Source organism: Uranotaenia lowii, chromosome 3 (assembly GCF_029784155.1).
Source record: "Uranotaenia lowii strain MFRU-FL chromosome 3, ASM2978415v1, whole genome shotgun sequence".
In the NCBI taxonomy this organism is placed as follows: domain Eukaryota; kingdom Metazoa; phylum Arthropoda; class Insecta; order Diptera; family Culicidae; genus Uranotaenia; species Uranotaenia lowii.
The window spans coordinates 267,133,745-267,161,584 of record NC_073693.1 but is presented as its reverse complement, the minus strand read 5'-3'; the positions used below and the strand labels follow the sequence as shown (position 1 = coordinate 267,161,584).

The 27,840-nt window shown below is 38.9% G+C and overlaps 5 protein-coding genes and 1 pseudogene across 5 annotated transcripts in view; 2 read left to right on the top strand and 4 right to left on the bottom strand.

Moving 5' to 3' along the window:
• LOC129758177 (probable serine/threonine-protein kinase DDB_G0282963) overlaps positions 1–27,840 on the bottom strand; it is a 425,584-nt gene that overhangs the window by 11,072 nt on the left and 386,672 nt on the right. The window lies entirely within an intron of this gene.
• LOC129758178 (uncharacterized) lies at positions 62–22,743 on the bottom strand (annotated as a pseudogene).
• On the bottom strand, positions 7,984–8,358 carry LOC129758203 (histone H2A). The gene has a single exon (XM_055755661.1). It carries the CDS (start codon positions 8,356–8,358, stop codon positions 7,984–7,986), a length of 375 nt encoding a protein of 124 aa, XP_055611636.1.
• On the top strand, positions 11,007–27,836 carry LOC129758180 (uncharacterized). Its single transcript, XM_055755640.1, has 4 exons — positions 11,007–11,308; positions 20,599–20,623; positions 23,028–23,372; positions 27,506–27,836. Exons 1-4 carry the CDS (start codon positions 11,016–11,018, stop codon positions 27,827–27,829), a joined length of 987 nt encoding a protein of 328 aa, XP_055611615.1. The 5' UTR covers positions 11,007–11,015; the 3' UTR covers positions 27,830–27,836.
• Positions 16,158–16,695, bottom strand: LOC129758200 (histone H2A). Its single transcript, XM_055755658.1, has one exon. The coding sequence runs from the start codon at positions 16,685–16,687 to the stop codon at positions 16,313–16,315; it is 375 nt and encodes a 124-aa protein (XP_055611633.1). The 5' UTR covers positions 16,688–16,695; the 3' UTR covers positions 16,158–16,312.
• LOC129758182 (histone H1A-like) lies at positions 19,741–20,428 on the top strand. Its single transcript, XM_055755643.1, has one exon. The coding sequence runs from the start codon at positions 19,763–19,765 to the stop codon at positions 20,426–20,428; it is 666 nt and encodes a 221-aa protein (XP_055611618.1). The 5' UTR covers positions 19,741–19,762.

The following is a 27,840-nucleotide window of genomic DNA, read 5'->3' as shown; positions in this document are numbered from 1 at the left end:
GAAATTCATCGAAGTGAACATTTTATTTTGAGTTTTGTTGTATGGCGCCTTCATTCGATCTGAATGATATCGCATATTGCTAGCCAGGCGAGGTAATTGAATTCGGTACAACTTTGATAATAAAGTCTTTTTGGGCCTAAGATGATGTTGAACATATACTTAAATTGGAACAAAACGGAGAAGATTTATTTAGCTACTCTTCCTGTCTTCCATCATTGTACAGTAAGAAAACTCAAGTTGATCTCCTCCAAAACAGAATTTGTGGCCCTGAAAAGGGCCGTTTTGATAGCTCAGTTGGCATGATTTAACCTCCGAAACCGTATAGAGTGCGCCCTTGGCGTTTCAAGGCATAGACGACGTCCATGGCGGTGACGGTCTTCCGCTTGGCGTGTTCAGTATAGGTAACAGCGTCACGGATCACGTTTTCCAGGAACACCTTCAGAACACCACGAGTCTCCTCGTAGATCAAACCGGAGATACGCTTGACTCCTCCACGACGAGCCAGACGACGGATAGCGGGCTTGGTGATTCCCTGGATGTTATCACGCAAAACCTTGCGATGACGCTTGGCGCCACCCTTTCCTAGACCTTTTCCTCCCTTGCCGCGGCCAGTCATTGTTGAAGATTTGTGTTAAGTTGCTTACTGACGGTTGAAATGAAACTGATGCTTAACGGACTATGAGGGTCCTGCTTTTATACGATTTTCCGAGGGTAGACTTTCGAGCATTTCGTTATGCTACCGCTTCGCTTGAAGAGCATAATGTTGCCTGGGTTAAGGGGAAGTATCCCTTCCATGCAAGAGCATAGCATCTGCCGTTTAGGCGGGAACATGTTCCTCGAGCAGAGGTATAAATATGTCCACTCTAAACCGACGAAGGTTATTCTGAAATCATCGCTTTTCGTGATCACTACTCGACAACCATGGCTCGTACCAAACAAACCGCTCGTAAGTCCACCGGAGGAAAAGCTCCTCGCAAACAGCTGGCCACTAAGGCTGCTCGTAAGAGTGCTCCAGCCACCGGAGGAGTCAAGAAGCCTCATCGTTATCGGCCAGGAACCGTTGCTCTGCGTGAGATCCGTCGTTACCAGAAATCCACCGAGCTGCTGATCCGCAAGTTGCCCTTCCAGCGTCTGGTTCGTGAAATCGCTCAGGATTTCAAGACCGATCTGCGTTTCCAGAGCTCAGCCGTCATGGCTCTGCAGGAAGCTAGCGAAGCCTATCTGGTTGGACTGTTCGAGGACACCAATCTGTGTGCCATCCATGCCAAGCGTGTCACGATCATGCCAAAGGACATCCAACTGGCTCGTCGTATTCGTGGAGAACGTGCTTAAATTTTCATTCGTTGGTTCAAACAAACGGCCCTTTTTAGGGCCACCAAATTTTCTTTTTAAGAGATAATTATGAACTTTTATTTGCCTTATCATCAAACAGAAGCGGATCTATGAATCGCACAGATAGTTTTAAGCTATCCATAACACAAATGACCTGCAAATATTTCTTCTATATATTCGATTTCTTATACCGATTGCGCTCTAGCTTTGATCTTTCCACCAATCATAATTTAAATTCTTCTAACAGTTCTTCCTTCAATGATAAAACTCGTCGATGTTCCATGAATTTAAATCTGAATGTAACCCAACGACAAGGAAACTTAAATAACAAAAAAATATAAGTTTAAAAAAACTGTAAATATTTTGACTGTCAAAATAAAATCGTTTCCCGAGCAGACTTTGATGCCCAAATTGATAGCAAATTGAAACCAGAATAAGGTATCAATATCAAATTGATAGCATCATTTGGTATGATATTTTTCATGATAGCAAAACAAGGCATCAGTAAGGTTTAAATAATTTTCAGTTTATAGCTTTTTAAGACTAAAATGAGGTATCAACAGCATACTGATAGCATAATTTAGTGTTGATTTTTCGGTGATAGAAAAACTTGGCATCATTAAGCTATACATAATTATTTTTAACAAACAAAATTTAAAAAAAATCAAAAGATGACATAATTTGAGCCAAAATCATCCATCAACAAAAGTAAGCATCATAACATAATTTTTTTATCTTAAAAAGCAATTGACATAAAAATGACAGAAAAATTTACTACTCTGACGATTTCTTATGAACTGGTCAGCAAAAGTTTAAATTGGTACATCTTGAACCTTCCGAAGCTGTTCGGATCAATATGACCCAAAGCACAAATTTCAATTATCATTCCAATATACTGCAGAACTGCGATTTTTGAGAGACTTAGTATATATCCTATGAAAACAATAATCAAATTACCGAAAAAAAATAAAATTTTAGTTTTAAAAATCGATTCATGCATAAATGATGTACAGCGAAGCAAAGCAAAAGTTTAATGTCATTTTTTGAAGCAATTTTTTTTTCTACCGGGAGATTTGAGATTGCTGTCAAAACTTACATTGGACCTCATTATATTTATACATCGTTGGAAAGATTTATTCTTAACAAAAACCAATGAAGCACTTAAATATAACAATGCTATCAAAAGTTCTAAATATTTTGAAAATAAAATTATTTTTCTAGACTTTTTATATTTGAAACCAATTTTTGATAACCTGGCTAAACATACCGACTTTATTTTGAAATATTGAGGAACTAGAATAAATTACTGACACAATGAATCTTAAATCAACTAATTTAGTCAACATTTACGGCCAGCTTTGGAGGGTTAGATAAATATTTAATATATTAAACTCTATTAAATTCAAGGATTTGAAATTTTGAAGTTTTCTATTTTGGAAACATATTTCATTTTCTACCTCCTAAAAGGCTTCACTGTATATTTATGCAGATATTTATATAAAAAAAAAAACGTACAATGCGTTGTCTTTTATCTCGTACTACGCTTACGTATGCGGTACGAAAGGAAAAAAAACCTTCAAATATTTTAAAACATTTTAAAAATAACAAATGTTTTGTTATGAACTTTTTAAGAAACAGTTTTTTAAGATCAAAAAAGTGCTTTCAGTCGGAATGAGTGAAATCAATAAAAAAAAAATGCTATCATTTCGAAATAAAAGAGTGAAGAGCAAACGATGAATCAAAATGGATACCAGGATGAATGATTGAACAGTCAATTAAAATCCCGTGAAAAAAAAAACAAAACTGCCAGTGGAAATGCCAGAATTAAATCACAAACACTGCTCCCTATTCTTGCATTAAACTGCAACCAAAACTTAAATTTTTTTTCAAAATATTTATATGTTTACCAATTATGTTTTTTCGCAACTAAGAAGTACCTGTTGAAAATTTATTGTTGTTTGGTTTTTGAAAAAAAAAAAAAAACGATTCCACCAATTGTTCAAGAACAGCGAAGTAATTTGTTTCAGTGTTTTCCAGATCTGTCATTTGTTTATGTTTTGTTTATGTTTCTCGGTCGTTAATTTTTCGGATCGACAGTAAACGGTGTAAAAAGTAAAAATTCGGTCACGTACAGTATTGCGAGTTTAGTGAAGCGTTAATTGAGAAGTTATGATAACATGATTGCTGTTCCGAATGCTGTTTACTTCCCACTTGCCCAATAACAACTTCCGGAGGTACAATTTGACAGTGAGACTCCAGCAACATGGGCAAAGTGACCGTGCAGATTGCTGACGAAATGAGTCGCCTTCCTTCAACAATGAGTGGACTCTGCCTGGGACGGAGCAGGAATGTGCTTGTGAAAGAGGTACCGAGTATTCCTAATTCTGGAGTCACCTTTCATAAAACAACCGGAGAAGTAATCGAAATGCTATGCACTTCGACCAGGATGCAAAAGTATTTTGTTTTATTTGAAAAAAAAATTACTAAATAATTTGTTTTTAGGAACACACAAAAGATCCGGACACGCTGTGGAATCCGATGTTCCACATGTCAAACGGATGATGTAAGAATAGTGAATGCAGTTGTTCGTTTCCAACATTGTCGTTAGAATCCCTCGCCCCGGTGTTCCTGGAAGGTGACAACCAGACCGAACCGTGTAGCCTGCTTCCGTCAAAGGTGCAAGGTAAGTGAACTGTAGCCGATTCATGTTTCCATAGACGAAAGGAAGTTGTACTACCTTCCCGCGGACATTAGATAGCTATGCGCAGTGATTGTATCACAATAAGCTTAAATTTTAGTTTTATTAAGCGCAGATTTTTTTTGTTCATACGTTCATTACAATGGTTTACTTGTTTAATTGTCTAACGTTAGCGGTCGCCTAATTCTAAATCTCTTAAGATCTAAAACTGTGCATGACAATTTATGATGTCATGTTATTATGAATCTTTTTGGTGGTATAACAGTTTTCCATATAAGCCAATTTGACATTCAAAACGCCTTTTGATAGACTACGAAATAAAATTAAAGATGAAAATAATCTGTGTTTTATATACCATCATGACTTTGTGTACATTAAGGCGTTTTTTATAACGAACTAGCTGACCCGTTGTGCTTTGCTACACCTTCCGAAAATAAATGCAATTTGTAAAAATTTATTCAAATTTAGATTTTAGAGAGCATTTTTTTAAATCAAACCTCATCATACTTCAGAACCAACAACTTTGAAATGAGAGCTGCAGCTGCAGTTCTGAATTGCAATTCAAAGATTTTTATATATTATTTACTGAAACTTGATCTCTGAACTCGTTTTTCAAGATCTGAAATTCGTACTCTGTACCCAAAAAAACCTTTTTAAATATGGTCCCTTCTTTGAAAAGCTCTTTATCTTAAATTTACATGGGAGCTCTCCCATCTTTTTCAATTTTGTCCCCCACTGCTTCAAGAAGGTAGGCAAATTTAACCGGCTCGATACCCAAACAGCACTCATCATGGTAATGAAAAATATATTAAATTAGTTACGTATTAAATACAGTGCAAATTTCTTTTTTTCTAAATAAATTTACTACGGTAAACATATAAATATTTAAAAAAATATCAGTTGCATCACTAAATAAGTTCTCAGCGTTTTTTTTTCTTTTCTCTTTGAAAGTCAAATATTCAAAAATGTTGGCAAAAACAAATTTCTAAGTTTACATTTGGGGCAAGTGTCAATGCAAAGCTTATTTACAGATGCGTCAGAGTAATGGCTTTAAATTGAATTTAATAAGAATTCCTGTTTTTGTTCTATCAAGTTTCACTGATATATCTGCAGTATTCCTGCAATATAAATTTATGTTTGTTACTCCACTTTTAACGAATGCTGTTCAAAGGGAATGACCTTCATTTACAAAGACATTTAAGAATTTTCAATATCCGCTGCAGTTTCAACATTCGGAATACCCCTTCTGGTCTTTCCAACATATTGAATCATTTTGAAGATGAATTTCTTAAAAGTTCGACGTTTGCCCTTGCCCCACCGTGTAAGTTGACAGAAGAAAATATTGTTTTTAACACATTGTTTTAACACATTGTATTGTTTTTAACATATTGTTTTTTAAACTAAAAATTTTTCTTAAAAACTTTGCGTCCAGTTGAATATCTGTTCTAAAGTCTCGCTTTTCAAAAACGAAGCGGATCAAAAGTCTCTTTTATGCAGCCATGTAACACAAAAACACTTTTCATGTTAAGTACGTACTTGAATTGGTATGTAAGCAAAAAGTACGATGGTTTTTTCAGAATTATTTAAAATAAAAAGCTCCCATTTTCATTTCTAAATTCGTTTCAGTTGTGTATTTGGGCCGAAGTAACAATTTCTAGAAGAAAACATAATTTTTATTTTTTTTTAACAGAAAAAGTTGAACGTTTGAACATGTTCTTATGTTCCATGAATGAAAAGTCGAATGCTATCTACATCAACACGAACTAAATATGGAAGTATTTTTGCAAATCTTTCAATTGGTTTTGATTCGATTGATAAAATACCAATCCGTGTCACATCTAGGCGTCATTTATTACCACGTGCTGTGTACAAATCAAATAAGCAAGAAAAAAACACATCTAGGTTGCATATCGCCCCATGTGTTTGAGAAACAGGCGCCTTATTGTTAAATTTTCCAGCTATCAATGAACAGTGTGCTTTGGTTACTATCCTCTTGCGACGACGTTTGCTCGCCCATGGAGACGAAAAACAAACCCCTCAAAGAAAATATGCTTGGTTGAGAAATACGCGCCAAAATATTCCTACTGATCAGTATGCTATGCCTGGGTTACTTTCCTTTTGCGACGTTGGCTCGCGACGCCTCGACCATAGAGACGAAAAACAAACAGCCCAAAGGAAAAAAAAATCTCAAGAAAATGGATGTCATGACTTTAATTTGTTTCGAAAAACTACAAATTTTGTATGGAAGCCTCTCCTTCCTTAAGTCGGATGGAGTTTTGACTATTACAGAAACCACCCCCGGCCTCAAAAACCCTCAGATGCCAGTTTTGACGATGATCGGTTCAGTAGTTTCCGAGTCTATAGGGAACAGCCAGACAGACAAACATTCATTTTTATATATATAGATTATGATCTTTCTAAGCGATTATCATAAGATCCATAACATTTGGGCTTCGAACTTGACGGAAAAGTTCTATTTTCAAATTGGAGTTACTTTTTTCTATTAAAAGATAGCTGTAAAATAAATTCTCAAATATTTTCAACTCAAATCTAAATCGCTTAACGTATTTTTAATGAATATCTGAAAGTATGATTATGAATGTTTATAAAAGAATGCTAAATGTGATTCAAAATATTTTGTTAACAATTGCTGGATATTTTTTACATATGTGCATAGATGCAATACGAAACACATTTTCGCGCATGTTGTATAAATCTTTTTTTTGCAATTCTTGTTTTCTCATACACTTTTTTATGAATCCTTATTTATTTTTGCTGATTGAAATCCGATAAACTTTAAAATAAATTCGAATGGTATTTATGTAAATTGTAAACACGTTGCATAACTAAGGGCGTTTTTGGTTACAAATTTTGCTATCACGCCTTGACAATCAAATTTGAACTTGTTCTGGTTGACTTAAGGTGATACACAACAAAAAATAAAATCAAAATTTGCATACCCCGATAGAAAGTAATGCTGAATTCTACTTGTCTTGAGATCTTAACTACACCTAATTTTACTGTCATTTAAAAAAAATGAAAGCATAATTATGCCAAATATTGCTGTTATTGAAAATTAATTGATGTCTTATATTGGCATCCTTATGCTCTCTAAGCTCTCAAAAAACGAGGTGTAGTTAAGGTCTCAGTTTTAGCAAAATAAGGTATCACTATGCTAACCATGTATGAAAATTTGTGCTCTCATTTTTGCTGTGTACCACCTTATGTCAAGCAAAATGAGAGCACATTTGGCTCTCAGGGCGTGATAGCAAAATTTGCTAAAATTTTGCCATTAATGTCTGCTCGGGTTACCATCATGGTGTCTAGAAACATTTGAATTCAAACAACAAAATGACGATACTAAAGTATATCATATTTTTGATGCTCAACAGGTGTTTATGATTCATCCTAATTTTATCTACAAATACCATTGTTTAAGTATCATAATACACTTCAAACTCAAAAGGCTGTTTCGTCTTTGAATCCAGATAGTCGAGTACAACTTGAACATCTTAAATTGTCATACGGACATTCTGTAATGATATTGAATAAAAAAATCCTCCACAAAACTTTCAACTTTTCGATTATTTGAAAATGATTTTTGCTCCATAGCTTCTGATATACAAAACGTTAAACAGGTAATACCTCATGAGTAACATGACTAGATAGTGTTTCTACTCAAATTCTTTTCATTGCAATTTATTAAATCTTGATTATATCTAATTTTGATTGGCATAAATGATTGAGAAAAAAACCTTTTTATTAATAAAGAGGATTTTTCAGATTTTTATGAAAGAGACATTTAAAATCCCAGTTTAATTTGCATACAACTTTTGATGAAACATGAAAATTGAATTCATCGCAACGGTGTCAAGTCGGGAGACAAAACTCTTAGGAATCATATTTGTCGTCCTGAAAAGGACGGTTTGGTTTTGAGTTGAGACGAATCCAGTTTAAGCCTTCTTTTCGGTCTTCTTGGGCAGCAGAACGGCTTGGATGTTGGGCAAAACACCTCCCTGAGCGATGGTGACGCCCGAGAGCAGTTTGTTCAACTCCTCGTCATTGCGGATGGCCAGCTGAAGATGACGCGGGATGATACGGGTCTTCTTGTTGTCACGAGCGGCGTTTCCTGCCAATTCCAGCACTTCAGCTGCCAGATATTCCATGACAGCGGCCAGATAGACGGGAGCTCCAGCTCCGACACGTTCTGCGTAGTTGCCCTTGCGAAGCAGACGATGGATACGACCAACTGGGAACTGAAGTCCGGCACGAGATGATCGGGACTTTGCCTTTCCCTTGACTTTTCCTCCTTTGCCGCGGCCAGACATTTTGATGCGTTGAGTTTAGAGTAGTTTTTCACAAACGAGCTGATGAATATAGAATGTTGAAAATCGCAGTGGGTCGATGCTTATATACTGTTGGCAACCATGAGCTCATGCAGGTATGTCTTTGGCGAACATGAAGCATAAAGCAAACGAGGCAATATGCTTACCCTTGACGCAGCATAGATAGGGAGAAAAGAAACATAACAATGTAGGGGAAAACGACGGAATCGAAAATAACAAAAACCGTTTCGCATGAGTTCTGCCTGCTTAAAAGCAGCTGCAACCCAAGCCGAAATCATCAGTTTCGTTTCGAATCCAACCAAAACAACTCAACAATGGCACCGAAAACCAGCGGAAAGGCCGCCAAGAAGTCCGGCAAGGCCCAGAAGAACATCGCCAAGGGAGACAAGAAGAAGAGGAAGGTCCGCAGGAAGGAATCCTATGCTATCTACATCTTCAAAGTGTTGAAGCAAGTCCACCCTGATACCGGAATCTCGTCCAAGGCCATGAGCATCATGAACAGCTTCGTCAACGATATCTTCGAACGTATCGCTGCTGAATCCTCTCGGCTGGCTCACTACAACAAGCGCTCGACCATCACATCCCGCGAAATCCAGACTGCCGTCCGTCTGCTGCTTCCGGGAGAGTTGGCCAAGCACGCCGTCTCTGAAGGAACCAAGGCTGTCACCAAGTACACCAGCTCCAAGTAAATTGGCTAAACCGTTCTCAACCGGCCCTTTTCAGGGCCACTACATAGTTTGTCCAGAGTTATGTCTCTTTTTGTTCTTAAGTATAGACCAATCAGTCTTACATCCATTATTTTGAAAATAATCGAGAAAAGTTTGGAGGAGTGATCTTGGTATGATTAAGTTTACTGACTTCATGTAGTGGCATAAATATTTGTTTGAAAAAAAAAAAATCATTGCCGTGTACCCCGATCGAACGAAATACGTGCTTCGATCGATTCATGTAAGATCAATGCAAAATCGGCCTAGATGGTCTTGTACGACAAAAAGTTTTCTCATCTCTCTCTTCTTCATAACACGCTCTTGGGCCATTTCTAACACATTTCATGCTTCCTATTCTTATCTATCGGTCTATAATTTTCATTTTTTTCATTTGATATTCTTCCTAATAGAATTTATAATTAACCAAAATGCCATTAACCATTCAATAAGAAATATAAAAAAAAATGCGGTGATAATCTGGTTCAACATTTTGTTATTTTGTACGGAAGTTTTATGGCTGTTCAGATGATCAAAATCTACCAAGCATCAAATAGGGACGCCGCATTCATCGCCATTTTGCTTTTCAAAAAACCGAAGCTTCTTGAAGCAATAATGGTCAACGGTTGGATGGTTTGCAACCAAGAACTATTGATATAAACATAGCGTTATGACTTGTATGGTGGAATTTGAACATAACTTACTCTTATTAAATTTAATTCAAATATACACTTTAATCATTTATCTGCATTAAAATCTCTTAAATTAAAAAAAAAAACTAACATTGCAGCTTTTTCAAAATGCATCCTTACCTTCGATCTAGTTGTTTGTAGATTTTTATCCAACAATGATTTTTTCATACATGGGATTCTAAAGAGAAGTTTGATTCATGTTAAAAACTGGAAATGGGTAATTTTGAAGTAATAAAATTTAAAAATATGTCAAAGTTGAGTGGTTTATGAGCCAAGGACAAGCAGATTTAAAGGGTGTAATACTGAACTAGAAACCTTCTGCCTCGCATTAACTACTACTTAGAAACCTGTGTATTAATTCAACCATTCGTTATATTCTACCAAGTCAAATCACGTTAAACGAACAAAGATGAAGCCCGTAGAATGTGGATCAGCCTAAAGCTCAAAACTCGTTCTTAAAAAGAAAATTTGGTGGCCCTGAAAAGGGCCGTTTGTTTGAACCAACGAAAAAAAAATTAAGCACGTTCTCCACGAATACGACGAGCCAGTTGAATATCTTTTGGCATGATCGTGACACGCTTGGCATGAATGGCACACAGATTGGTGTCCTCAAACAATCCAACCAGATAGGCCTCGCTAGCTTCCTGCAGAGCCATGACGGCCGAGCTCTGGAAACGCAGATCGGTCTTGAAATCCTGAGCGATTTCACGAACCAGACGCTGGAAGGGCAACTTGCGGATCAGCAGCTCGGTGGATTTCTGGTAACGACGGATCTCACGCAGAGCAACGGTTCCTGGCCGATAACGATGAGGCTTCTTGACTCCTCCGGTGGCTGGAGCACTCTTACGAGCAGCCTTAGTGGCCAGCTGTTTGCGAGGAGCCTTTCCTCCGGTGGACTTACGAGCGGTTTGCTTGGTACGAGCCATGGTGGTTGAATCGTTTTTGAGAAATGATCAAGAGAAACGATGATTTCAGAATAACCCTCAACGGTTTTGAGCGGACATATTTATACCTCTGCTATAGGAACATGTTCCCGCCTAAACGGCAGATGCTATGCTCTTGCATGGACGGGAAACTTCCCCTTAACCCAGGCAACATTATGCTCTTCAAGCGAAGCAGCAGCATAACGGAATGCTCGAAAGTCTACCCTCGGAAAATCGTATAAAAGCAGGACCCTCATAGTCCATTAAGCATCAGTTTCGTTTCAACCGTTCGTGAAACAACCTAACTCAAATCTTCAACAATGACTGGCCGCGGCAAGGGAGGAAAAGGTCTAGGAAAGGGTGGCGCCAAGCGTCATCGCAAGGTTTTGCGTGATAACATCCAGGGAATCACCAAGCCCGCTATCCGTCGTCTGGCTCGTCGTGGAGGAGTCAAGCGTATCTCCGGTTTGATCTACGAGGAAACTCGTGGTGTTCTGAAGGTGTTCCTGGAAAACGTGATCCGTGACGCTGTTACCTATACTGAACACGCCAAGCGGAAGACCGTCACTGCCATGGACGTCGTCTATGCCTTGAAACGCCAGGGACGCACTCTGTACGGTTTCGGAGGTTAAGTCATACCATGAATGAAATGCTATCAAAACGGCCCTTTTCAGGGCCACAAAAAGTGTTTCGGAGGAGATCAACTTGAGTTTTCTTAACTGGAAGAGAAGTTAAGTGAGTCTTCTCTATATTGTTTCAATTATAGTATACTAGCTGACCCGGTGTGCTTTGCTACACCTTTCAAAATCGAATGATATATTCAGAATTCACTCAAACTTTTATTGTTTTGTTGACATTATTTTAAATCAAATTATAACATAATGCATAAGCAACCGCATAAGCTGTAGCTGGAGTATCGGATTGCAATCCAAAAATAACTGAAACTAATATTCTGAATCTTGATCTATAAATTTGTGTTAAAGATCTGATAATTTTAATCTGTTTCTTTAAGCTTCGCCCTAAAAAAGGAGGGGCTCAAATAAATCGCACGCAAACAATCCAACTTATAAAATATGGTTGTTTTTGCTTGATATATTCTGGATTTAAGCTAAAAAACTGATAAGAGAGCCCCTCCTCCCTCCTGTCCTTCCCTTCCCAACCCTGCTAAATTGGGGGTGATTTTTAATCTTCTTGTTTAAAATATTGTTCCATTGGTTGATAAGTTTTTAAGCTTTGCAACAAAATTTATATGGAACCCACTCCTTTCTTCTCCTCTCTACACTGTAAAGCGTAAGGGTCTATAACAATCGTAGAAACATATATCGTAACCTAGTACCTTTTCATGCCATATTTGTTTCCATTTGTTGGCTTCGTTAGCATAATTTGAGAACTAATGCTAACAAAATTGTATTGGGCTCACCTTCCTCCTCCTATGTACTTACTCACTGAAAAGAGGATGGTGTATCAGATAATCATAGAATCATACCAAAATAATTTTCCATGTTAAGTTTTGTCCATTTCTCGAAAAAAAAAGTTAAGTGTAAGCTTTTCTCTTTCCTTTCTTTATTCCCAATTCTAGCATCCCACTGCAAAAAAGGAATTGTTTGACATAAACAAATTTCTCGTGTTCAAATTCCATTCTATGGCAAATGTGGTTTTATTTGCGTTGTAAATTCTTGAGTTATGCATAAACTTGAAAGGAAGTACAATCCCCCTTCCGTTCTCCCCATTGAATGGAGGAGTGAGAACTTAATATTCATAAAAATATTTTTTGTTCTCAAATACTTTTTGATACCAAATTTTATTTCATTTGCTCTATTAATTCTCGAGTTATGCAAAAAAAAATTGTATGGAAACGGGGCGGGGCTTCAATTGACAATAGAAACATTTCTCGTATCAAAATACCCTCCCATGCCAAATATGGTTCAATTTGTTGGATCAGCTCTCCAGTTATACTGAAAATTGTAAGGGAGACCTGCTCTCCCCCTTTTCGAAGGAGTGACGGATACGAAATATTCATAGAAGCATTTCTCGTACCCAAATATCATTCCATGCTAAATTTGGTTCCATTTGTTGTTGTAGTTCTTGTGCTATGCAATAAAAAATGTATGAAACTTCCCTCCCTCTTTCCTTTCTCCCCGCTGGAAAAATGAAGGGGCTCAAACAATCATTAGAACATGTCACGTTCCCAAATATCCGCCCATGCCAAATTTGGTTCCATTTGTTTGATTAGTTTTTGAGTTATGTAAAAAATTAAAAAGAGGGCCCCTCCCCCCTTTATATTTCCCTACTGGAAAGAGGGAGGGGTCTTAAATAATCATAGAAACATTTTTCGTATCCAAATACCTTCCCATGCCAAATTTGGTTCCATTTGCTTTATTAGTTTTTGAGTTATGTAAAAAAAATATGAAAGAGCCCCTCCTCCCTTTTATCTGTAAAGAGGGAGGGGTCTCAAATAATCATTGACATATTTTTCGTATCAAAATACCTTCCCATGCCAAATTTGGTTCCAATATCTTGAATAATTTTCGAGTTGTTTGAAAAATTGTAAGGTAGCCCCCCTCCCCCCTCCCTATCACCCGACTGAGAGGAGGGAGGGGTACCTAATATTCATTGAAATATTCCCCGTTCCCACATACCACCTCATGCCAAATTTGATACCATTTGCTTGATTGGTTCTCGAGTTATGCAAAAAATGGTCATTTATTTGGGAGGCCCCTCTCCCCCTTCCTGTTAGGGGAAGGGGTACCAAACCATAATAGGAACCTTCCCCGGCCTCCAATACCTCCACCTGCCAAGTTTCACGCAAATCGGTTCAGTAGTTTCCGAGTCTATAGGGAACAGACAGACAGACAGACAGACAGACAGACAGACAGACAGAAATTCATTTTTATATATATATAGATGTCCAACATCATTTTATATTTAGTTCATATTTTACGGTTGAGAACCAACGTATGCGCAACCAAACTTATCAATTAATCCTATTTAAGTCTGGACCAAGCAAATCTTTTAGTAAATTACCTCCAATCCATGTTAGTAAACTGTTTAATCTTTCCTTAATGTCTCACCTCGGTCCTCCAGTGCACTTTTTCAACTGGTTGATATTATTTATAAGGTTCAATGTTTTGAAAGTAAGATTACGCCTAGGTAAAATTTATGTTCTCAATGGGCATGCTACATGGCATACAGGTATTTCAATGTTCATCGTTCTTTTGAAACCATCTGGCATACTTTTAAACCCAAAAGATAATTGTTAAAGTTCATTTCCAGTGCTGATAAATTTCGCTCACTATCGTCTGACTTTAACATGGTAGCCTATGTCAATGTCACCTCTTTTACACTCCTGTCACCAACGAAACGGTCATAGCATTCGTTTTTCCTGTCATACTGTTGCTGACAGAAATTTTTGTTGCATGACATTCGTCGGCGATACATATTATTTGTTTTACGCGTTTGTTAATTGATTTGTGTGGCATTTTCGCTCGGTTTCTCAAAATTAAAATGCTTTCTCCGGGAGCGTCTGGACCTCAATTGCCTGAAACTCGCACTGAACACAGTTAAGGGAGCGTGCCTTAAAACTCTGAGTAAAATTCTGTATCGATTGCAAACAAATTTATGCTTGAAGGTTTGTATCAATAAAATTCAAATGTTAAATTTGTGTTGTTATTATCATTTTAATTCTTTTCAGCTATGTTTAAAATTAAGAGGGTCAAAAACTACCGTGCTGAATGAAGAAGTTTTCCAAGTTCTTGATCTTGGATAGATGGAGTCTAGCTAAAAACAAAGGCTTCATCCGCAGCCTGATCCGTTCTCCCAAATGGTCTTTGGAACGTCACTCCAACTGGGACCAGTTATCAAAAAGTGCTTTTCGCTTCCTTTCAACCATGGTCTAAGAGTTCCGGGCGTTTCCGGCTCAGGCACTTCCCAAGACCACACAACCATGCCAAGTTCTGAGCCAGATCAACGCCAGTCATCGAACTACCCACAAACCGTAGGGTAGGGTGAGTCCACGGTTCAGGTATACCTTGGGCCGACTACCACCAAAGACTCGGCAGGCAGTTGGTCTACATTCATGGTCATCGACCAGCTCCAGGTCCCATCATAGTTCGTCGGCAAAAAGTTCCAAATTCCCATTATTTCTGACCTCCCCTTAAAATGTTACCTATAATACATTATTGAAAATGTTTACGTTATTATTTCAATAACACGTCCGAAACTCTTACTTAATACATTTTGGTTAAAGTTCCATCCTTTTGATAGTTCCCCTCCGAAAAATTTGCAGCAAGTGAAGCCAACCGTAACGAGAGAATTTGCTAGCCGTCTTTTTATTCAAAGCAAAAATTCACACTTAGTTTCTGAAGTCAGCAATTTGTACATTAGAGGATGTTATGATGACAGAGAGCATAATAAAATAACCATCACGTTGGCTCAGATGTCACTCAGTTCAAAATGTCGCGATATCCTACCGTATGTGACGGTGATATGATACATCTGTTGCATGACAGTGATACCTCCGAATATATCAATATCGCATGACTTTGACTACTTGATGTTAACCATTTACCTGCCCTGTTCATTTCGCTATAATGATCATCCCTAGAAATCTATCGCGCATATTTTGTAGCCCCAAAGATAATCGTTCAAGTTCATCTTGAGAGCAATCGTCCTTTGAAAATTATTGAATAACATTTAAAAGCCGAATGGCATCTCTCTGTATTATTCCAATTTTAGTATATGTTCATCATAATCTATTATTTTATTGGCATTGTTATGAGACCACTAAGGCCCAAGTACTCTTATATGGTGTATGTTTTAGCTAAGCTCAAAATAAGATCAAGTTTGCTTAGTTTAGTTTAATCAGGAGGCTACGTTTTACATATTTGTTATCGTATCACAGTAGATCGAAACGTTCATCAATAATGTAGCTTATCTTAACAAGGACTCTTTCATTAATTCCCACGCCAACCTGCAATGGGAAAGTTATATCAAAAGCTATTACCAAGCCAAGTTAGCAATATTTTTCTTTTCAACGTAATCTCTGCTGCAAATTGAAAACAATGCAGACTATGGACAGGGCAACCATGTGGTAAAAACCACGAAAGATACTTGATTAAGGGCAGGAATAAAGCGTGGACTTCCACAACAATCGCTTCAAATGGTTTGTGTTTGTATATGCATGCCCTCTGTTCACTATTTAAGCTGGCTGATGCAATTTATTCGTAGCAATCATTTGAATGCAAGATGGCGGCTAGGTAAAATTTATGCTAACTTTCGTCATACAGGAATTGCAATATGCATCGTCCTTTGGAAGCAATCTGGCACATTTTTCAACCCAAAAGATAATCGTTATTAATTCTGGCAAACTAGTTCTATGATCATGCATAATTTGTCTACGACTTCTTCGTTGCACATATTTATTAAGCATTTTCACAACATTGCGAGGTAATTTTGTATTTACTTTTTCATAACTCTTGTTAAATCTTTGTGGGTATACATATTCTCGACAAGAGTATGTCGTATTTGGTTAGTATTATGAAGCATCAACCAACTCTTAGAAAAAGATTTGTCGTCCTGAAAAGGACGGTTTGAGTGTATGAGCAGAGACGAATCCAGTTTAAGCCTTCTTTTCGGTCTTCTTGGGCAGCAGAACGGCTTGGATGTTGGGCAAAACACCTCCCTGAGCGATGGTGACGCCCGAGAGCAGTTTGTTCAACTCCTCGTCATTGCGGATGGCCAGCTGAAGATGACGCGGGATGATACGGGTCTTCTTGTTGTCACGAGCGGCGTTTCCTGCCAATTCCAGCACTTCAGCTGCCAGATATTCCATGACAGCGGCCAGATAGACGGGAGCTCCAGCTCCGACACGTTCTGCGTAGTTTCCCTTGCGGAGCAGACGATGGATACGACCAACTGGGAACTGAAGTCCGGCACGAGATGATCGGGACTTTGCCTTTCCCTTGACTTTTCCTCCTTTGCCGCGGCCAGACATTTTGATGCGTTGAGTTTAGAGTAGTTTTTCACAAACGAGCTGATGAATATAGAATGTTGAAAATCGCAGTGGGTCGATGCTTATATACTGTTGGCAACCATGAGCTCATGCAGGTATGTCTTTGGCGAACATGAAGCATAAATCAAACGAGGCAATATGCTTACCCTTGACGCAGCATAGATAGGGAGAAAAGAAACATAACAATGTAGGGGAAAACGACGGAATCGAAAATAACAAAAACCGTTTCGCATGAGTTCTGCCTGCTTAAAAGCAGCTGCAACCCAAGCCGAAATCATCAGTTTCATTTCGAATCCAACCCAAACAACTCAACAATGGCACCGAAAACCAGCGGAAAGGCCGCCAAGAAGTCCGGCAAGGCCCAGAAGAACATCGCCAAGGGAGACAAGAAGAAGAGGAAGGTCCGCAGGAAGGAATCCTATGCGATCTACATCTTCAAAGTGTTGAAGCAAGTCCACCCTGATACCGGAATCTCGTCCAAGGCCATGAGCATCATGAACAGCTTCGTCAACGATATCTTCGAACGTATCGCTGCTGAATCCTCTCGGCTGGCTCACTACAACAAGCGCTCGACCATCACATCCCGCGAAATCCAGACTGCCGTCCGTCTGCTGCTTCCGGGAGAGTTGGCCAAGCACGCCGTCTCTGAAGGAACCAAGGCTGTCACCAAGTACACCAGCTCCAAGTAAATTGGCTAAACCATGAATTATACAACGGCCCTTTTCAGGGCCACAACATGTATATGAGAGATGAGTTGTTTTCTTTTCAATTTTTTTTTGTTTCGATTATAGCCGTTTTACCATCTTTATGGCATTCGCGACTTTATCAACGTTGCAGTTGGCGGATCGTTATTGAAAAACTTATCCGGTGCAACGGTGTTCGATGTTTTGCTTTTGGGCTCGAACTCGCGGACATCGGCTCAGGAGACAACAGACTTGCCAACTGAGCTATATCACAAGCCCTTCTTTTCAAATTGAAATCATTCGAATGTACTATGATCATTATTTGTTCAGTTTTTATATTGCGTTCCGGAACGCATCAATGATTTTAAATCAAAATTGACGAAGTAATAGCTGAAAATTAGCTCTAAGCGAGAAAAAACAATTTCAAATAGTATACACCTAACAAAAAATTCACTCTATTTTATTTCATAAAACAGAAAATACGAACATTGAAGTGCCAGTAGACTGACGAATTTGATTTGAATAATATGTGATAATTGATATCAAAAGATTGTTATAAGTGACATGTTTATATTTATGCTTCAATCAAATTTACTTCCAAATCCATGTCGCGTGCATTGGATGTACTTTGCCAACGATACATGTCTTCTGTTTTGCTTCGCCATCACTGGGAAATTCGATGACCAGTCTGTGATTCCTGATCCATCCCTTAGAATTCATGCAAAGATACCTGCTTTGGCTATACATGAGTTTTAAAAAAAAAATCTGGTATCCTCGATAATTTTATTAGAACAATTGTCTTTTGAAAAATATCAGGAACATTTTTAAAGCCAAAAGTTAAACGTGAAATTTCATAAGGTGACAGTAGCTGGCATTAGGGAACAATCAAGTCAAATAATTAGTTTTAAGCTAAACCTTGTCAAGCTTAAAATAAATTATTTGGCTTGATTGTTCCCCAAATGCAGTTATTGTCGCCATATGAATTTACGCGTTTATCTTTTGGCTTTAAAAATGTTCCTGATATTTTTCAAAAGACAATGCCTCGACTAGAAGTCGTCGCAGCTGGTGAAAATAGGAATTCTTTTGAACCGGGCAATATGTATCATTGATATTTGATATTATTCACTTTGAATGTTGCTTGCGTGATATTCAAACTCCCAATTCCGTTTGTTAATTCAAAAATGCTTTTTTCAATGATTTGTTCAAAAATATTTGCATAACAGCACATAAGCTTACGGATTTCAATTGCTTGAATTTTTGAAGAAACACGGAAGAGCATTTCTTTTCGGAAATTTACTTAAATTGATATCTGTTATTTTTATTATTCTGAAAAAAAGCGCGTTTGAATTAATTGTCACTTTGATTGGTTGCGAGAAGAATAACATAAACAAAATATTTAACTTTAGTCTTAAGTCTATTACTTTAAAAGGATTTAATACCGTTTGAAAAACCAGTGCAACTTGAACTTATTTCAAAGGATCAAATAAACTTTGAATTAATTGTAATGATATCAGATATTAGGAAAAAGAAATCCATATTTCAAAATAATTATGATTTCAATTTTAAACTTCTGTTATAGGATCATTGAAGTATAAAATAAAAATTAATTCCGAACAGTTACCGTTGTTCTATAGCTTGGCATCATACTAAGCATAAAGCTTTACCGAACACGTGGTGTGCAAAGTTGTTCATTGTGTTCTTTCAAAAAAGATAATGTTTTAAATATGTAAAAATTACAATAATTTCTTTAATGATATAAAATCAATACTTTTAATGAGTTATAAGGGAAATCATAGTTCACTTATGACTCATTGTTCTTTTGTTGTTGAATTAAACCAACTTATAACTCACGAACTTTATTGAAACTATGGTCCCATGAAAGTGTCTCGACAAATCGCAATTTGATCTGGATAAAACATATAATTATTTGAAAACTTTGGATGATCCATCAAGTTAACTTACCATTTCTTAATTTGAACTTTAAATCATAACAATTTTCATTGTTTCAATAGTGAAAATTGACATTTTTGATAACAACCTTCAATTTTATTGCTAAAGGGTGGTATGAAACGTCAAAACTTCCTATGTCTCCGTCAACATTCAGCCTGTTCGAATGGATTTTCTGATAAGCTATTGAGTTCACTTTCAATAAATGAAACATAAATCTGTAATTTTTTATCCAAATGTTTTATAAACAGTGTTTTGAAGAAGGTTTCATAAAATCAAAATATGATTCTCTTCGAATGAAATAAAGATACCTGCCGCTTGTCACTAGCACGGACATCAAATACAACGGACTGCTTGGTGCTGTCATTGGCTTCATTCATAAGCTTTTCCTCGTGAAGTGTGAGCATTCTACCAAACCAAAACCAAAATGACTGAAACCGAAGTTGCTGCCGCGGCCCCAGCTGCCTCTCCTGCCAAGGCCACCAAGAAGCCAAAGGCCCCGAAGGGAGATAAGAAGCCCAAGAAGCCATCCACCCACCCGCCAGTCAACGACATGGTGGTTGCCGCCATCAAGGCGCTGAAGGAACGCAAGGGATCGTCGCTGCAGGCCATCAAGAAGTACATCGCTGCCAACTACAAGTGTGATGTGGCCAAGCTGTCGCCCTTCATCAAGAAGGCCCTGAAGAGCGGTGTCGAGAAGGGCAAGTTCACCCAACCCAAGGGCACCGGTGCTTCCGGATCGTTCAAGATCAAGGCTGAGGATAAGAAGCCAGCTGGCGAGAAGAAGAAGAAGAAGGTCGCCGCCAAGAAGCCAAAGAAGGCCGCTGGTGAGAAGAAGACCGTGGCCAAGAAGCCAAGGGCCGCTGGTGCCAAGAAACCGAAAGCCGCTGCCGCTAAGAAGCCAAAGGCCGCCGCTGAAAAGAAGGCCAAGGCTGCCACGGCCAAGACTGCCAAGAAAGCCGGCACCGTGAAGAAGGCTGCTGCCCCCAAGAAGGCCGCCGCCAAGCCAAAAGCCGCTGCCAAGAAGCCAAAGACCCCCAAGAAGCCTGTTGCCAAGAAGACTGTGGCCAAGAAGGCAGCCGCCAAGAAGTAAATTGTCTCTTGATTGATCAATTCAACTTAACCGACAGAATCAGTCCTTTTCAGGACTACCAGTCATGTTATATAAGAGTTTAAGAAACGATTATTTTTCATATCGGGCAGAACAAAACATATCAAAATTATAACTTATCAAGATATGAGGGCTTCAGGAAAAATTTCTAGTGGAACCGCATTATTTGCTAAAACCATGCTTTAATTTTGGTTTCCCAAAAATTAGATTCCAATTTATGGATCCCTTAAGCGAAACTCATTAATGTACGGTTTAGTCCGTTGACTTCGATGTCCGTGTTTCATAAAAAGTTGTACGTATATCAAAATAAGATATAATCATTTTATTTTAGGACAATCCAAAAAAAAATCTTTATCATTGAAAATAAGCTCAACCTCATTCAAGTCTTCCAATTAGAATAAGATATAATTCAGATTGGAGAAACTTAAAATCGAAAATTTTGAGTACTTAATTATAACTGAATAAGATGTAAATATCTTGGTGAGATACGTTTGGGTTATTATTTTTATATCCTCTCCTGATCGGGTGGAGGGGCAACATCGAGCTTAAAATCGGTTGACATAACTATGATTTTTAAATCCTTTTTACGTGTGAAGGTTTGTGTGTAGTTTTGTTTCCAAAATTGTTTTTAACAACACAATAGAGGTAAATTTTTAGTTTTCAGAACATCTAAAATTTCACATCGTTGTTCACGTGTCACTTATAAAAAATCTGATAAAATGTGTTACGTAGGAGGGTTTATAGGCTGGACATAAATTGGGCAAATTGGCCTACCGGTCACATTTGATTTTGTTTTTATGAGGATAATGTACTTTAAGGGATATCTTTTGGGTTTGGAAATGCTCTGGATGGTTTTCAAAGAACGATGCAAACTGCAATGCCTGTAGGACATAAGAAGCAAGATCGAAGCATTTTTATCGTTACCCGCCCTATTTTGGGAGTTGTCAGGTAAATATATGTCTTCTTACCTTAGAACTTGAATAGCCAACTATGACATGGACCGGTGTCTCCTTTCAACAGATTTGCTGAATTTTGATTCAAAAATTCATTACTTTCCGCTGCATGATATTTCAGTGAATTACTGTTCAAAGATCGAACAAAGAAACAATTTCTTGATCGATGAAATGACCTGTTTCACAGATGTGTAATGCGACTGAAGATCTAGAATTATGTGAAGGAAGTCTTCGAATCTGATTTGGCAAATACCAAATGATCTTCGAATCTATCTATTAAATTCTTTTTTGTTTGTCCAATGTATTTCGTTCCCTTGGATCGTAATTCAAGAGCATTGAAGCTATTTAATTCCATCGATCTCCGTTGAAACTCGTTTAAAATTGGAGTTAAAGTAGTAGAGGATGTCTTTGGAGAATTTTTTGTTTTTTATTTTGTTGATGATGGCTTGAATAGAACTGGGTTAGTATCCGTTCTTATTAGCTGTTTAGAAGATATATTGAAGTTCCTTTTCTTTCCCATCTTTTGAGAAAGCAATTAAATTCATTCTGTGAATCAAATGATGGAAAGTGGCCATCTCATGTGGTTTCCTGTAAATCTCAAAATTCAAAAGATTTAATCACTTTTTATGAGAACGTCTTGGAAAACGATTTCCTTGTCCTCTTCCATCTCACAAGTGAACTTGATATTCTTATGCAAACCATTTATAGATGTCAGAAATTCATCGTAGTGAACATTTTATTTTGAGTTTTGTTGTGTGGCACCTTCATTTGATCTGAATGATATCACATATTGCTAGCCAGGCGAGGTGATTGAATTCGGTACAACTTTGACAAAAAAACCTTCTCGGACCTAAGATGATGTTGAACATATACTTAAATTGGAACAAAACGGAGAAGATTTGCTTAGCTACTCTCCTTGTCTTCCATCATTGTACAGTAAGAAAACTCAAGTTGATCTCCTCCGAAACACTTTCTGTGGCCCTGAATAGGGCCGTTTTGATAGCATTTCATTGATGGAATGATTTAACCTCCGAAACCGTACAGAGTGCGTCCCTGGCGTTTCAAGGCATAGACGACGTCCATGGCAGTGACGGTCTTCCGCTTGGCGTGTTCAGTATAGGTAACAGCGTCACGGATCACGTTTTCCAGGAACACCTTCAGAACACCACGAGTTTCCTCGTAGATCAAACCGGAGATACGCTTGACTCCTCCACGACGAGCCAGACGACGGATAGCGGGCTTGGTGATTCCCTGGATGTTATCACGCAAAACCTTGCGATGACGCTTGGCGCCACCCTTTCCTAGACCTTTTCCTCCCTTGCCGCGGCCAGTCATTGTTGAAGATTTGAGTTAGGTTGCTTACGAACGGTTGGAACGAAACTAATGCTTAACGGACTGTGAGGGTCCTGCTTTTATACGATTTTCCGAGGATAGACTTTCGAGCATTCCGTTATGCTGCTGCTTCGCTTGAAGAGCATAATGTTGCCTGGATTAGGGGGGAATTTCCCTTCCATGCAAGAGCATACCATCTGCCGTTTAGGCGGGAACATTTTGCTCGAGCAGAGGTATAAATATGTCCGCTCTTAACCGTTCAGGGTTATTCTGAAATCATCGTTTTTCGTGATCACAACTCGACAACCATGGCTCGTACCAAGCAAACCGCTCGTAAGTCCACCGGAGGAAAAGCTCCTCGCAAACAGCTGGCCACTAAGGCTGCTCGTAAGAGTGCTCCAGCCACCGGAGGAGTCAAGAAGCCTCATCGTTATCGGCCAGGAACCGTTGCTCTGCGTGAGATCCGTCGTTACCAGAAATCCACCGAGCTGCTGATCCGCAAGTTGCCCTTCCAGCGTCTGGTTCGTGAAATCGCTCAGGATTTCAAGACCGATCTGCGTTTCCAGAGCTCGGCCGTCATGGCTCTGCAGGAAGCTAGCGAGGCCTATCTGGTTGGACTGTTCGAGGACACCAATCTGTGTGCCATCCATGCCAAGCGTGTCACCATCATGCCAAAGGACATCCAACTGGCTCGTCGTATCCGAGGAGAACGTGCTTAAATTTTCATTCGTTGGTTCAAACAAACGGCTCTTTTCAGGGCCACCAAATTTTCTGTTTAAGAATGAGTTTTGAGCTTTTGGCTGGTTTACATTCTACGTGCTTTAACTTGGTTTTTTGACGTGCTCTAACCTGATAGAATTTAACGAATGGTTGATTTAATACGCAGGTTTCTAAGTAGAAGTCAAAACGAGACAGAAGGCTGCTAGTTCAGTATTGCATCCTCAATTTTGCTTGGCCTTGGCTCATAAACAACACAACTTTGACATTCTCTTTTTAAATTTATATTACATTATAATTACCGAGTTTTTGTGTTTCCACATGAATCAAAATCGTCTTTGAAATCCTATGTATGAAAAAATCTTTATTGTATCGTAGGATAAAAACCCACAAACAACTGAATCTAAGTTAATGATGCATTTTGAAAAAGCTGCAACGTTAGTTTGTTACTTTATTCTAAATAGGATTTTAATGCAGATTAAAGATTGAAGTGTTTATTTGAATTAAATTTGATGAGATTAGTTGATGTTCAAATTCCACCGTACAAGTCATAATGCTAGACTTATATCAAAAGTTCATTGATGGCAATCCATCAAACCGTTGACCATTATTGCTACAAGAAGCCTCGGTTTTTGAAAAACAAAATGGCGATAAACATGGCGTTCCTGTTCAATGCTTGATAGAAGTTGATAATTAAAACAGCCATATAACTTCCATACAGAATAACAAAATGTGCAAAAAGATTATCACCGCTAATTTGATGATTTTTAATGGCATTTCCGTGAAGTATAAATTCTAATAGTCAAACGAAAGTAATGAAAACTATAGACGGAAAGATTAGTTTAGTAAGCATGAAAGATGTTGAAAGTGAGCCGAGAGCGTGTTATGAAAAAACTTCTCGGCGTACAAAACCATTTGTACAACACCGAATTGTCTAGAGGAAGTAAAGCCGATAGGCAAATTATGCAATCTAAACAATGATACATGGAAGGATCGAAACACGTGTTTCTTCCGATCGGGGTACAAGATGTCCAAGATCAATCGATTATATGAGCATTTTTATTTTTCAATGAATATTTATGCCACTATACGAAGTCAGTAATCTTACTCATACCAAGATCACTCCTCCAACTTTTCTAGATTATTTTCAAAATAATGGATGTAAGACTGATAGGTCTGTACGTGACAACAAAAATAGACATGACTCTTGACAAACTATGTTGTGGCCCTGAAAAGGGCCGGTTAAAAACGCTTTAGCCAATTTACTTGGAGCTGGTGTACTTGGTGACAGCCTTGGTTCCTTCAGAGACGGCGTGCTTAGCCAACTCTCCCGGAAGCAGCAGACGGACGGCAGTCTGGATTTCGCGGGATGTGATGGTCGAGCGCTTGTTGTAGTGAGCCAGCCGAGAGGATTCAGCAGCGATACGTTCGAAGATATCGTTGACGAAGCTGTTCATGATGCTCATGGCCTTGGACGAGATTCCGGTATCAGGGTGGACTTGCTTCAACACTTTGAAGATGTAGATAGCATAGGATTCCTTCCTGCGGACCTTCCTCTTCTTCTTGTCTCCCTTGGCGATGTTCTTCTGGGCCTTGCCGGACTTCTTGGCGGCTTTTCCGCTGGTTTTCGGTGCCATTGTAGTAGAGTTGTTTGGGTTAGATTCGAAACGAAACTGATGATTTCGGCTTCAGTCGCAACTGCTTTTAAACAGGCAGACCTCATTCGAAACGGTTGTAGTTATTTTTGATTCCGTCATTTTCCCCTACATTGTTATGTTTCTTTTCACCCCTATTCATGCTGCATCAAGGGTAGCATATTGCCTCGTCTGCTTTATGCTTTATGTTCACCATCGCTTTACCTGTCTGGAAACAAGGGGTGCCCAAAAGTATATAAGAGCCGACCTAACTGAGTTTCGAGCATTCTAAATTCGTCGTTTCGTTTGTGTAAAGCTACTCTAAACTCAACTCATCAAAATGTCTGGCCGCGGCAAAGGAGGAAAAGTCAAGGGAAAGGCAAAGTCCCGATCATCTCGTGCCGGACTTCAGTTCCCAGTTGGTCGTATCCATCGTCTGCTCCGCAAGGGCAACTACGCAGAACGTGTCGGAGCTGGAGCTCCCGTCTATCTGGCCGCTGTCATGGAATATCTGGCAGCTGAAGTGCTGGAATTGGCAGGAAACGCCGCTCGTGACAACAAGAAGACCCGTATCATCCCGCGTCATCTTCAGCTGGCCATCCGCAATGACGAGGAGTTGAACAAACTGCTCTCGGGCGTCACCATCGCTCAGGGAGGTGTTTTGCCCAACATCCAAGCCGTTCTGCTGCCCAAGAAGACCGAAAAGAAGGCTTAAACTCGATTCGTCTCTACCCATTTCCAAACCGTCCTTTTCAGGACGACAAATATGATTCCTAAGAGTTTTGTCGTCCGACTTGACCGATGCTATATATTTGTTAGTTTGAATAAATATGCAAGTAAATAATACTGGGCGTGCAAACAGCTGTTATGGCTGGGTTGTACCAACTGTAGACTGTAAATATAGAGTCCCTGTGTTCTAGAGATTTCTTGTGAGGTAGAAATAAACTATCCGATCTCCGATTTATGTCTATCATAATGAGATATAATCCAGGTTTAATGAATTTCAATAAAAAACCTTTGAAAAAAAAAATTAATCAAGTTACTTACGTTTTATTTTTTTATGTTTTGGTTATCAGAGGTTATGGAGTAAAAAGTTATTTCAAATAATCGAAAAGTTGAAAGTTTTGTGGAGGATTCATTTATTCGATATCGTTACAGATTGTCCGTAAGACCATTAAAGATGTTAAAGTTTTACTTGTCTATCTGGATTCAAAGACGAAACAGCCTTTTGACTTTGAAGTGCAATATGAAGGTAAAAGTTGGATGAATCATAAACATCTGTTGAGCATCAAAAGTTGTGCTGTTTGAATTCTAATGTTTTAGATGTCAAACGGTTTTATTTTGACATCTAGTCAAACATTTTACAGTTCTCAAAAACTTAGGTGTATATTTTTTGTTATTTAGTTTCTTTGTCGTTGGTTAAAATTCAAATTTGAATTCATGGCACATCGACGAGTTTTATTATTGAAGGTAGAACTGTTAGAAGAATTTGAAGTATTGATTGGTGGAAAGATCAAAGCTAGAGCGCTTTGGGCATAAGAAATCGAATATATGTGGTGACAATGTGAGCAGGGCTTTTGTGGTCTGATTAGATACAAACTTCATCCACTTCTGTTAGATGATATGGCAAATAAAAGTTCATAACTATCTCTTTAAAAAAATTTGGTGGCCCTGAAAAGGGCCGTTTGTTTGAACCAAGGAATGAAAATTTAAGCACGTTCTCCACGAATACGACGAGCCAGCTGGATATCCTTTGGCATGATCGTGACACGCTTGGCGTGAATGGCACACAGATTGGTGTCCTCGAACAGACCAACCAGATAGGCCTCGCTAGCTTCCTGCAGAGCCATGACGGCCGAGCTCTGGAAACGCAGATCGGTCTTGAAATCCTGAGCGATTTCACGAACCAGACGCTGGAAGGGCAACTTGCGGATCAGCAGCTCGGTGGATTTCTGGTAACGACGGATCTCACGCAGAGCAACGGTTCCTGGCCGATAACGATGAGGCTTCTTGACTCCTCCGGTGGCTGGAGCACTCTTACGAGCAGCCTTAGTCGCCAGCTGTTTGCGAGGAGCTTTTCCTCCGGTGGACTTACGAGCGGTTTGCTTGGTACGAGCCATGGTGGTTGAATTATATTTGAGAAAGGATCAAAAGAAACGACGATTTCAGAATAACCCTCAATGGTTTAGATCGGACTTATATATAGCTTGCTCGAGGAACATGTTCCCGCCTAAACGGCAGATGCTATGTTCTTACATGGAGGGGAAACTTCCCCTTAACGCAGGCAACATTATGCTCTCCAAGCGAAGCAGCAGCATAACGGAATGCTCGAAAGTCTACCCTCGGGAATTCGTATAAAAGCAAGACCCTCAAAGTCCGTTAAGCATCAGTTTCGTTTCAACCGTTCGTAAGCAACCTAACAGAAATCTTCAACAATGACTGGCCGCGGCAAAGGAGGAAAAGGTCTAGGAAAGGGTGGCGCCAAGCGTCATCGCAAGGTTTTGCGTGATAACATCCAGGGAATCACCAAGCCCGCTATCCGTCGTCTGGCTCGTCGTGGAGGAGTCAAGCGTATCTCCGGTTTGATCTACGAGGAAACTCGTGGTGTTCTGAAGGTGTTCCTGGAAAACGTGATCCGTGACGCTGTTACCTATACTGAACACGCCAAGCGGAAGACCGTCACTGCCATGGACGTCGTCTATGCCTTGAAACGCCAGGGACGCACTCTGTACGGTTTCGGAGGTTAAATCATGCCATC

What these genes read in the sequence shown, in the direction of transcription:
- LOC129758180 (XM_055755640.1), top strand. Translation starts at nt 11,016, where the DNA reads ATGACTGGCCGCGGCAAGGGAGGAAAAGGTCTAGGAAAGGGTGGCGCC. An exon ending in AAACGCCAGGGACGCACTCT is followed by an intron (nt 11,309 to 20,598) that starts GTACGGTTTCGG and finishes AAAAATTTCTAG; the next exon opens with TGGAACCGCATTATTTGCTA. An exon ending in CCGCATTATTTGCTAAAACC is followed by an intron (nt 20,624 to 23,027) that starts ATGCTTTAATTT and finishes TTTCGTGATCAC; the next exon opens with AACTCGACAACCATGGCTCG.
- LOC129758203 (XM_055755661.1), bottom strand. Translation starts at nt 8,358, where the DNA reads ATGTCTGGCCGCGGCAAAGGAGGAAAAGTCAAGGGAAAGGCAAAGTCC.
- LOC129758182 (XM_055755643.1), top strand. Translation starts at nt 19,763, where the DNA reads ATGACTGAAACCGAAGTTGCTGCCGCGGCCCCAGCTGCCTCTCCTGCC.
- LOC129758200 (XM_055755658.1), bottom strand. Translation starts at nt 16,687, where the DNA reads ATGTCTGGCCGCGGCAAAGGAGGAAAAGTCAAGGGAAAGGCAAAGTCC.